This window comes from Mesoplodon bidens (genome assembly GCF_964165515.1).
Source record: "Mesoplodon bidens genome assembly, chromosome: 11".
Lineage (NCBI taxonomy): Eukaryota > Metazoa > Chordata > Mammalia > Artiodactyla > Ziphiidae > Mesoplodon > Mesoplodon bidens.
In genome coordinates, this window is record NC_138167.1 from 13,973,346 (window position 1) to 13,985,409 (window position 12,064).

At 38.0% G+C, this 12,064-nt stretch overlaps 1 protein-coding gene across 1 annotated transcript in view; it reads left to right on the forward strand.

Annotated features, from left to right (window-relative positions):
• The window catches only part of PIK3C2G (phosphatidylinositol-4-phosphate 3-kinase catalytic subunit type 2 gamma), a gene marked incomplete at its 5' end in the record, with an annotated part of 318,729 nt that overhangs the window by 163,725 nt on the left and 142,940 nt on the right, over positions 1 to 12,064 (forward strand). Inside the window, 2 exon segments of the mRNA XM_081248761.1 lie at positions 9,173 to 9,353; positions 11,857 to 11,964. Of these exon segments, the coding sequence (XP_081104887.1) occupies positions 9,173 to 9,353; positions 11,857 to 11,964 (289 nt within the window).

Sequence of the window (12,064 nt, forward strand, 5' to 3'; positions counted from 1 at the left end):
AAAAGAATTCCTAGATTGTGTATTAGTCTCGGGCTAAATCATCAGCTGGTATCTATGTTAGTATATCAGGAGGTGGTGCAGCATTATGGTGAACAGCAAGGGCTTTGGAGGCCAATAAACTTGCATTTGAATCCCTGGTCCACAGATTGGGTGACTTTGGGCAAGTTATTTGACCTCTATAAACCATAATATCCTCGTCTGTAAAATGGAAGGAATCACGTTGCCTGGAGCGGACGTGAGGATTACCTAAGACAGCTACATAAAATGCTTGGAAAATGCCTGGCATAAATGCTGGATAAGTTCATTAAGTATTACAGTCATGGAGCCCTAGAGCTGGAAGGTATCTTACCGAACGTCACAAACTCCAACATTTTACAGAGTAGGAAAGTGAAGAGCTAAAGGGTTAAGTTTCTTGCCAGAGGTGATGCAAGTGGAAAATCATCTTCCAAGTTATGTTTTACTGGTTTTTAAGACACTGTGTTAATCAGCTCAGGCTGCAATAAAAAATAACATAGACTGTGTGCCTTAAACAACAGGAATTTATTTCTCACAGTTCTGGAGGCTGGGAAGTCTGATTGAGGTGCTGGCCAATTTCAATTCCCTGTGAGGGCCCTCTTCCTGGCTCAGAGATGGATGCTGGACACCTTCTCAGTGTCCTCACCTGGCAGAGCTCCAGTCTCTTCTTCTTATAAGGGCAATAATCTAATTATAGGACCCCACTGTCATGGCCTTATCTAAACTTAATCACCTCCCAAAGGTTCCAACTCCAATATCATCACATTGGAAATTAGAGCTTCAACATACAAATTTTGGGGGGGACACAAACATTTGGTCCATAACAGACACAAAATATGGTGCTGTGGAAAGTGCCTGGAGCAATGGTTAAGAACTGAGGGTTCTAGTCCTAAGGACCTTAGGGAGGTCTCTTAATCTTTCAGTTTCCTCACCTAATAAATGTGACAGGTGGGAGGGATTATCTCAAAATGGGGTTCAGCTCTATGCTAATGTAATGTTATTCTCTGAAAATATGAGTGTAATTTACAGTGAGAGACATGTGTTTGACTGGAGTAAGAAAAACAAGGACTAATTGGGATCCCAGGACACAACAGGAGAGAGCAGAGCTAGGTGGAGCTTTTGGCAAAGGAAGAGTGGCAGGATTGGAGGGATTCTTGGGGATCAGGGAGGGGATAAAACCAGAATGAGAAAAAAGGGAAAGGCATTACAGGAGGGTCTCATAGAAAGCGATCTCTTCTAAAGTGTGCCCAGGGCCAAAATTCCACCTGTTTTGTTTTGTTTTGTTTTAGGGCTAGTAAGCACGTAAGGAGTATAACAGTGGGGGCTGAGAGAGGTCACTGATAGCCATTCACAGCTTGGTGCTAAGCTAAGGAAAATGATTTGAATAAAATAACTTACCCTAAGCAGAAGTGTGTGTTGGAATGAGAGGAGGAGGAGAGTTTCTGCTCTCTGATTTCACATCATTCAGTATATTAAACATGTGAACATTCGAGTACATATGAGTGGATTGGAAAGAGTTTTATTTATTTACCTGTATCTCCCAAATTGACTATATCCCTCAGCAAGATGAGTGGGAACAGGCTCTGATTCCTAATTATAGATTTAAGAATCTTATTCCGGGAAACTTACCTGCTCAGCATAGTTTTGTTTTTTTTTTCCTTCATAGCTTCCAGATGATCCTAAGAGAGCAACATTGCAGTGTAACAGTCATCCTGATTACAAGTGTGTACACAAACTGGGTACCATCTATGGCTAGTTTTCATTCAGAAAAATGCCATTTAAGCTTATAATTAACTATGCAACTGGTCATAACTGTTAAAGATTTTGATATGATGATAAAGTATAAATTATAATAGTAAATATATACCTATATATCCACATATATTCAGTGTTAATAACCTATTTCTTGACAAAACAACTTTGATTTCTTGAACACAGTTCTGTGCTTAACAATGATCATCCATAAATGAAGCCAGAATCGGCAATGCTCTATAAGAGCAGTGAGTGGCTGCACGGGGATGAAGAAAGGCAAAAAGACAAATCTCAGCCAACTCTCTGAAGATTTGGGGGGCAAGATTCCCCAGTGTTTATTCTGCATGTTGAAACTTTTTCTCTCATGCAGTGCAATCAGTGCATTTTCTGAAGCTATATTTCTTCCTGCACTGACTTGTAGATATTTAATGGTCTCACCTAGTTTTCTTTAAACTGGCTGAGCTTGGTATTGGTAGGTCTCCAATAAAAGTTTTTATTATTTTAAAATTACTACTTTTGCCCTTTTACATTCTCTAATTAAAACCAGAGTAGGGCATCCCTGGTGGCGCAGTGGTTAAGAGTCCGCCTGCCGATGCAGGGGACACAGGTTCGTGCCCCGGTCCGGGAAGATCCCACATGCCACGGAGCGGCTGGGCCCATGAGCCATGGCTGCTGAGCCTGCGCGTCCGGAGCCTGTGCTCCGCAATGGGAGAGGCCACAACGGTGAGAGGCCCGCGTACCGCAAAAAAAACAAAACAAAACAGGGTAGATTCCATAGTTTCCTGGTCACTTTTAGATAACAAACTCTTCACCACTTTTGTCCAATTTAAAACTCTATTTTCTTCTCCAGTTTGACACATACCTCCTCCCCATTCTCCAGCACCAGCCAAGCTTTAGCTTGGGGGACTTGTGGTGGGGAGAATATTGTCTGCTGTTTCATTCCTCTTCTCTCTCTATCTTTTAGTTCTAGCTTTTCTTGACTTTGGAGTGGGAAAAAAAGAGAAAGAGGAAAGGGACCCTCCCACTTGTTGAGTCAAGCAAGTACAGTCCCCTGTCTGTGGTCTCTGACTTTACATCAAGGTCCGCTCTGTGTTCACTGTCAAAGCTGGCTACTCATCTGAGTGCGTACCTTGGGTAGCCTTGCAGGACTTCCCACCAGGAGATCTGCCTTTGGCTCAACCTCTTCCTACACAGGAGTGGATCACATTTAATTACTTCCATGTGTTTATTTGAACCTTGAGAAATTCACACATCCTTGCTTGGCCAGTTAGGGTGCAAAAATGGAGGCTGCTCCTTTGCTATCCTGTCTTTCAGCAAACCCTCTTTCAGAGCAGAAATCTAACCTGGGAATGAGGCAGTAGTCTCCCATTCCTGCACACATCTGAATCAGTGCATTTCTTTGAGCTTCCCTCCTCACTGGACTTTGCAAGGATGAGTGGGGATAGCAGATCCACTCTATCCCTCACTAAGCTGATGACTCATGACTCTCAAACAGCCCTTTCCTTCACCCCCACTTGCAAATATATACTAAGGTCCAGGAGGGGAGATAACACTTGGTGTATCATAGCCATTTTGGCCTTCTCCCAATAAACCTCGAAGAGTTCTGTGACTTCCAGTTGTTTCTTTGGCTATTCTTAAAACATAGGATACCTGTTGTCTCTTTTCTTTAATCTTGGGTCTTGGTCGCCAACTCCAGGGCAATAAAGGGAGTTCCATTAAGCATGCTGATATAGATAGATGCTTCCGCGTCCAAAACCATTGATCCCCTCCCTATTTAGCCATCTTAGTCTTCCAGCTGTTACCACTAGAGCAGAGCTCAGTTTCCCAAACTGCCAGGTGTACTGCCTCCCTCACTGCCCTCAGCCATCGGACCCTTTGTCTGGTAATGTGTTAGATTCGTCTAGTCCTGTGTTACGTAAGTCTTTAAAAAAAGACTTGCCATTGCCCTATTGCACTCATTAGTGCATTTTTACTCAGAGAGAATTTCCTATTAGATACTCAAACAATGGCTGGACAGACAGCAGATGGTACATAAGCCTATTCACACTTTTAAATGAGTCAAAGAGTATGTTAGTGTAATAAAATAACAATAAAATTTTAGCAGTATAACATAATATACATGTCCAAATGAACCAGATCAAATTGTTTTTGAAATACACTTTGGGGCGTTTTAGGATCCATAGAAGAAAGCCATTTTTATTACTTTTATAGTTTTTTGATCTAAAATGTTATACTCAAATTGATCACCCATCTAATTCACCAGACTTGTCTCCAGATGACTTTTGTTTATTTTCAGTAATTAGGTTTGCCCCAAAGTATCCTCAGGGTTAACACTGGGGAGGTTTAAAAAATATGCTGCATATTCTAAAGGCAATACAAACAAACAAATGAAAACAAAAACAAAGAAAAGGGAAAAAGAAATAATATGAAACTTGGCATATTCATTAATTTTTACCATAGCAACAAATAGCCCCAAAGTTTCAGTGGCTTACAGCAAAAAAGACTTATTTCTCACGTATGCAGCATGCAGGCTGCAGACTTGCTGTACTTCCACTTGGCTGCACTGGACTCCTCACAGCAATGCTCAGCTCTACTCTCTCATTCCAGCACTGAAGGAACATCCCCCAGCAGGGACACGCTGTTCTCGTGACAGATAGCAGAAGTACAAGAGAGCAGACCAATCCATGAGAGCACATTTAAAGCATCCCCATGGACTTGGGCATACATTTTATCCAGTCACATCCTGTTGGCTAAAGTGAGTCACATGGCCAATCCAGACAAGGAGTGGAGAAGTAGATGCTGCTTCTGGGGAGGCACTGTAAGTCACAGAGCAAACAGTGTGGTTGTATAAGCTTCAGGGAAGAAAGCATGGAGTTGGGAAATATAAATCTACCACATAATGTGAACACAATGGAAAAATCATAAGTATGAACTGTAACATTCTGAACGACTGTTTTTGAGGTGGTAATAAATATGAGATATATAAATTGAAATATGGGGATAAAATTAAGTCAGTTACATACCTTAAGAGCCCGTCTCATATATTTAAGTGTTCTAAAAATGTATAAAATCTCTAGAGTATGGATTTCATTATTTTCTGAATTTATTCCCTTTTAATAGTTTTATATTCAAGTTGTTTCAAAGTGGCTTATTGACAAACATGTTGCAAAATAACTATTGATTGGAAATCACATTTCTGCAGACTTGGACCATGTAATGCTCCTTATATACAAAATTCAAAAGAAGTTCGGTGCTATATTTCTGAAAGAGCAAATCAGTATTCTAAAAATGAGCTAGTCATAGGAAACAGTTATCTTTGCAAGATGATAAAATGTATGAAGTTCCTCAGTTTAGGGAAATATTAAGTAAATCTCTCAACCAATGAGAAGTAAAATAAAGTTGTAAAGGCTAAAGAGATATATGCTTTTCACTTCTTAACACACTATTGAAACCTTAAAATTAAAAATTCCATATCAAATATTGGATTTCAGCCTTTATATGTCCCAGGGTTATAAATACACTTGAGGAAGTCACATTTTAAAATCCACCTGTGCTCACTAAGACCTGGTCTACTGAGTCACACATCTTACTCCCCATAAAGTAGCCACCAATAGAGGAAATGGAAAGGGGAGATCCTGGAGTGACCTGAAATCACTCATCTTCATGTGTAGCTCAGTTTTCTTCTGGATGTTGTTTCCCCTCTTCACTCACAAGAAATACACAAGTGGGTAAAAAATTTAAGGCAAACCCTAATTTGTGGGATATTGTGCTGTTGAGAACTAAAGTTAAGACCTACACTGAAGGGAGTCATGAGGCAAGGAGGGCTGGGTTGGCATGATTAGTCTGTTCTGTCCTGCTGGTAGACTGATGAAATGAGACCTATCTGTACTTTGCCTGGGCTTCCAGCAAGTCACTCACCATGGAATCAGAAGCACTTTGTGCATGAAGAAATGGAGAAAAGCTCTTATTTCCAAGGAAAATCTCCATTTCATGCTAGCTGGGGTTTGTGTATCTGAGTCCACCACTAGCTCCTTAATTTAGGCAAATGCCTTTATGATATCCTATAACAAATATGCTCAGTCACCTGGGTTATGTTTGCTTCTCTTCTTGCTTTTTGCCTCTCATACTCAACACTACCCAAACCTTTAATCAGCTAGATTTTATGCATTTATTCTCATTTTAATGTTGTCATTACTTACAGTCCATAAGACACCTATACAAAATAATATTAAGTTGAGCCATTCCTGGATCTCGCATACACTAGGATAAACAGGTCTCTGACATTTTGAGATTTACCTCAGTTTGTACGTGGTCACATCGTCTGCATCTTAAAAGCCCAATCTTTCATCACCAAGTCTTACTTCATATTTCTCAGTCCCTTGACCTGAACTTAAATAAAAGATTTTTTTTTTGAATTTGGCATAAGCAATTCTGTGTCTCCCAGTGACAGTGCCTTATGAAAAGGGTTTCTTTAATGCTTAAGGGAAAGTGGCTAGCTGTTTTCCACAGTCTTAACAAACAGAGGCAATGGGTAAAAACTACTACATGAGGGTTTTAACCACTTCCTGATGGTGAAGGTCATTGACGTAGAATTGGCTAACTCTCCACCCAAAACTGCATAGTCCAACTTTCTCTGAATTGATTAAAATTAAAGGACATGTTAATTTCACTCATCAGTTAAAGTGACTGTGTCTAAAGACACAGGAATAGACTAACTGACCTCTCATGGTCATCTATGACACAGTATGGTTTCAATTCTGCAATTTGTAAAAAACTTTAAAGTTGGATAAAAAGCCATAGAGCTTGAACCAAATCTCACCAGGAGAGCATGTCATCATGGCAGGAATGAGAGTTTGCATGAAGTATGTTCTATAAGGAAAATAATCACAATGGAATACACTGAGTTTTCTTCACTTTTAAATTTTTTAAAACACAGTCTCATATTCTCTCTGCAAATCTCCCCTGCTCTGTTTTATTTTGAGCAAGGAATCAAACTGATTTTTTTTCCCTCGAATCAGCTGCTCATGAGAGAAGCAAATACATTTCTCATAGAATAAGAATTGAGTATTAGGAATACTAATTATATAATTTTGACAATTCCTATGACTCCCCACCCCTAAAATATATATTTTCTTTAAGAATTTTAGTAAAAAGTTGACTTTGTGCAGAATAACCTTTCCTTTTATCATGTGTATAGCAGTCAGGTGGTTATAGAGTTATATTTATGTACCAGAACAGGTTTTAAATATCTTTAAAAACAAGTAACTCAATATTCAAAGTGTATGAAAATGCTGGCAAGCATTGTTACGGGATATAGAAATACTCTACCCATCAATTCCCTACCTCCACTGAAAACCAAGTAGACTGTACAATGGTATATTACCAAAGTCCTCAAAACACTGTGAAAATCTCTGAGGTATAATTCTGTATAAAATACCTTGAAGTTTCAGATGTGGATGCTTTCTTTGGGGCTTTCCAATTCATAATCACATAACACTCGTTTTCTTAGAGCCTCCAAATAATGGTGTGATACATTTATTGCATCTGACATTTCAAAAATCTCACCATAGCAGTGGGTTTGAAAACTTTTCATTGTCAACTACTCTTCTTACATTGAAGGTATAATTATAGATAGATTATATTTTCCATCAATACATCTTTAGACCCTTGAGGTTTTCTTGTTTTTTAGTGCTTTCCAGCATTATTATATTTCCTTTGGTAAAGTAAAAGAGGTGCTAGGAGCTAAGTTGGCTTTGTAATAATGCCAAGGGAACAAGCCCTTACCTAAAAAAAAAAAAAAAGCCAGGTTCATTCAATTATTTTTTTTTTCAAAGAAGATGTTGGGTGTAGGAGTTTATTAATTTATTTATTATTTATTTTTGCTGTGTTGGGTCTTCGTTTCTGTGCTAGGGCTTTCTCTAGTTGTGGCAAGCGGGAGCCACTTTTCATCGTGTTGTGCAGGCCTCTCACTATCGCGGCCTCTCTTGTTGCGGAGCACAGGCTCCAGACGCGCAGGCTCAGTAGTTGTGGCTCATGGGCCTAGTTGCTCCACGGCATGTGGGATCCTCCCAGACCAGGGCTTGAGCCCGTGTCCCCTGCATTAGCAGGCAGATTCTCAACCACTGCGCCACCAGGGAAGCCCTCATTCAATTAATTTTTTAACTCAGATGTGTAGGAACAGAGAACATAGAACAAATGAAAATAGTGTGTTTCTTAGAGTCTCTGTAGCACAATACATATTGGTCAGAGATGCAAAATTAGGAATGCAGAATGAAACTCATCTATATATATTTTGGCTGCTAGGCATTTAATCCTTTTTTTTCAGTATTTCATTCTCACAATAACTTTCTTCTAGTCCTTTGAATGATAATTATTTTTCAGAAGAGAAGAAGATTAGAGACAGGTTAAGAATTAAAGAATCAATCAAAGAGAGGTTAACATTCAAGGGAATCAGTCTTTTATTTCAGTGTTTTAGGGCATAATAAAAAATAAAGTTTAAGCATGTTGGAATTAATTTCAAGGCAATAGAAATTGTCACATGGCAGAAAGCGTAATCAAATAATTGTCACTGCTCCATTATCTAGCGAAGTATCCTTCCCTTTTTTTGTTCTATGCCTCCCGTGTTCGTGATACAAGCGGACTGCCAGACAGTGACAGAAGTTGGCTTGGGGAGGCTGCAGGATACAGATAAACTGATGTTTTTTACTACTAGTACATACTTTGTGCTAAGCCCTTTCAAATTAGAATTTCATTAGCTTATTCTATATTCCATACAGCTCTATGGAGTCAGAGTTATTTCTTTATTTTAACCTCAGCCCGGTTAAGTAACTGGCCTAACTTACCTGTAAGTTGTAGGGCTGAGATTTGAATCCAGAAATGCCTGAAAACAAAAATCATGCTCTTGCCCTTACAATATCTTCCTCCAGGTAATCAAAGGGAGGTGTTGGAAGAAAGAGCAATACTTACATATGTGACAGTGTGGAGACATTATTTTTTGAAGAAAAGCAGAAAAATGTGGGGTTGATGGTTGAGTTGCCATATAGTGTAGTGACTAATAAATACCATTTCTAAAATGCTTTGTCTGTATTTTAATAAGAAGTCAAATATATGCTCTTAAGATAAGTATTTGCTATAGAATTTAAGAAGCCTGAAAGAGGAAAAAGTGCACTGTGAACTGAAATGAGAAAAGGAAGTTCTCTTATTGATTCTTCACTCTTGGAATCTCATTAACTATCAGGTGAAATGATGACTGCCAACAAATAAACAACATTTTCCCCAGCCTGGCCTGTTAAACTGCCCAAAGCCACCACATACAGATTAGTCTGAAACACACTTATTGTTCCTGCCAGAGGTGTTTTAAAAATCAGCTTTAGATACAAGAGTTTGTTTTCTCTCTTTCCTTCAGGCTGCTAAAGGATGCACAGAATGAAGCTTATTTTAAAAGCTGGTATCAGAAGCTATTGGCTGCTCTCCAATTCTGTGCAGGAAAAGCCTTGAGTGATGAGTTTTCCAAGGAAAAGAAACTCATCAAAATTCTGGGAGACATTGGTGAAAAAGTCAAATCAGCCAGTGACCCTCAAAGACAGGTTTGTTGTGAAATCAATCTTCATGTAATAAAGTTTTGTTTTATTTCTTAAACCTGGTTCAATTAACTTTGAATTTCATAACACAGAAGGTAAATTCCTTGACTACACTTTGTCATAAGACACTTAAATCAATTCTTTTGATCAAGTTTTTTTTCAATTTACTATCCTAATGTTAATGATAATATCTATCACCAGGACATGACTTTTTGATCTAAATAGCCATGTAGCATAGACAGTACCTGACAAGAGACCAATTTAAAGGCAATTTGATTAAAATGACCAGATGAAGTAATTTGCTCAGAAAGGCAGCACAATTCAGACTCATGGAGGAAGTACACAAGGGAACTTTTCAGAGCACCCTTGTCCAAGGTACAAAATCTAGGTCTAGATTTTTCTCACACTGCACTGATCAAAGACACATTTTTAAAGACTTGTTTTTTCCACAACAAATTAAGTGAATTAAATGAAAGAAATCAATAGTGGTGTGGATAGTATTGAATAATACTTTTATTCTAACATCCATGGACGATAGTCAAAATATTTTGCCTCTTTCATCACTGATTATAATAATGGATCTGGCTGTTCTTTTTCTTGCTCTAATGGAAGAACACTTGCTCCTTTTAATTAACTGCATTACTAGTTCCCTTCACTGATATAGATCATTAAGTAGGTTCTCTTAAGTTCAACATTCTAGATGCAGGGAGATAGTGGACATCCATTCACTGTATTAAGAATTTCATTCAATAACAAGTACTTACTACAGACTAGGAGTTAAGGATAGAAAGATGCCTAAAACATGAATCTCATCCTTAAGGGAGCTCATGGTTTCTCTCCACCCGCTGTTTAAAATCAACAAGACTTTTCAACAAAATGATATGAAAATAGGGAAAGGATCCCAGAATTTTTTCCTAGCACAAGATTTTTCTTGCTGGAAGTCACTTCATTTGGTAGTAATGCCAGAAGCTATGCTACTTCACCTACCTAGGAGAAATTGGAAAATAAAAAGCATAAGCAGGGACTTTATTTTTAAATGGGAGACATATAAACTCTGTATGCACAGAAGAGCCTTAAGGCTAGCATCATTATAGGCAATGCAAAAAAAAAAAAAAAAAGTTCTCTGATTTCTCCATATTACTGCAAAATCATTAATTATTTTCTAATGGTAGACAAAAAGTTGAAAGCAAGTAAAATAAATTTGGCTTAAAATTTACAAAATTTGTGTATAGGTTTGGTCTTTATTTCTTATGTTTCAAAATCTCTCATGTATTTAAGATGCATGCTACAGTTAATACAGTGCCTTTTTGACTATTTACATCATGTTCCAGTGATACTGACATGATTCTCTCAGATAAATGCATTTCTCTCACCTTGACTGGCTGTTCTTGTGATAACACCTCTTCACGTGAAAATAGAAAGAGAAAAAGAAAGAGGTGGGAGAAGCATTTATAATTTCTCACAAGTTACTGTAAGCTTTTTTTCTTTTTTAAGCCCAGTTAGACCTAACTATATGAAGTGAAGAGATTTTAGTTAAAGAGAGCAGAGGTTCCCCTCCATGGTGCTCTTCAGGCAAATCGAGGCGTAGAAAAGACAAAAGAGGAAGACAAAAAGAATGCCATTGTGGAGCTTGGCCTCATTTCTCCACCTTGTTTTGCTGGATTCTGGGAGCAGTAGATTCTATTATTTGGCAGTGAACCCGGAGTAAGAGCTAAGAAACTCTTGAGAGTTAGTTAAACACTATTAATCTGATATCCTCATTTTTAGAATTGGGCTTAAACAGTTTTCAAAGTAGGCTAAAAGGAGTTTTTTTTTTAATTTTGAATTATTATTATTTCTGAATTATTGTTTTTCTCCTTTTTTGTGTCAGGGGATACACAATCCTAAAGGTGTCATTTGTGGTCTCAGACCTTCCACATGTACAGAGGACTATGGAAGGGAGTGAGTCAAGTATCAGAAATACACTTATTGGCATTTAGTAAACTATTTGTTCATATATTTTACTGCTTCTGACATTTATCAATGGTCTATAATTATCTTTTTTGTCATTATTTTGTCTCCTACTCTATGTAAATTTTTTTCTAAAAAATATTATACTATTAAGTGTAAACCTTGAGAGTTACAAACTAAGATTTCAGGGAATTATGATAAATGGATCATGTTAATAGTTACTTAAAGCAGGGGTTGCAAGTTGGTGGGTTACAGTCAAGTCCAACCCATCGTGTTTCGTTTGAACAGAACAGTGCTTTGTTTTGTTTTTGGTTTTAATTGAATTTAAAGTTCTTCAGAAAGGACACGCAACCTTTACTTCCCCATTTTCCCCAGTACTCCCTATTGTCTTTAGCCTGCTGCCTCCTCATATGTGGCTACATCACCCACCTGACCCCAAAGCACCCAAGTGTGCAACCCCTGAATTAAGGAGTTTAATCAACAAAAGAAAATTATAACTTGAAGGAAAAGTCCAGTTCTTTTCAGTTTTGAAGATGCTTCTTCTAATGATTTTTCACAGGAGGTACTGAAGAAAGAACTTGGCAGACTAGAAGAATTCTTTCAGTATACAAATACCTGTCACCTTCCTCTGAACCCTGCCCTATGCATAAAGGGAATTGATGGAGATGTAAGTCAACATATTCAGTAGATAAGTTGAGTATTTTTGTTTTGTATTGTTTAGTTCATTGGATGTTTTTCAAATGGCAAAAACAATTTATAAATTGTTA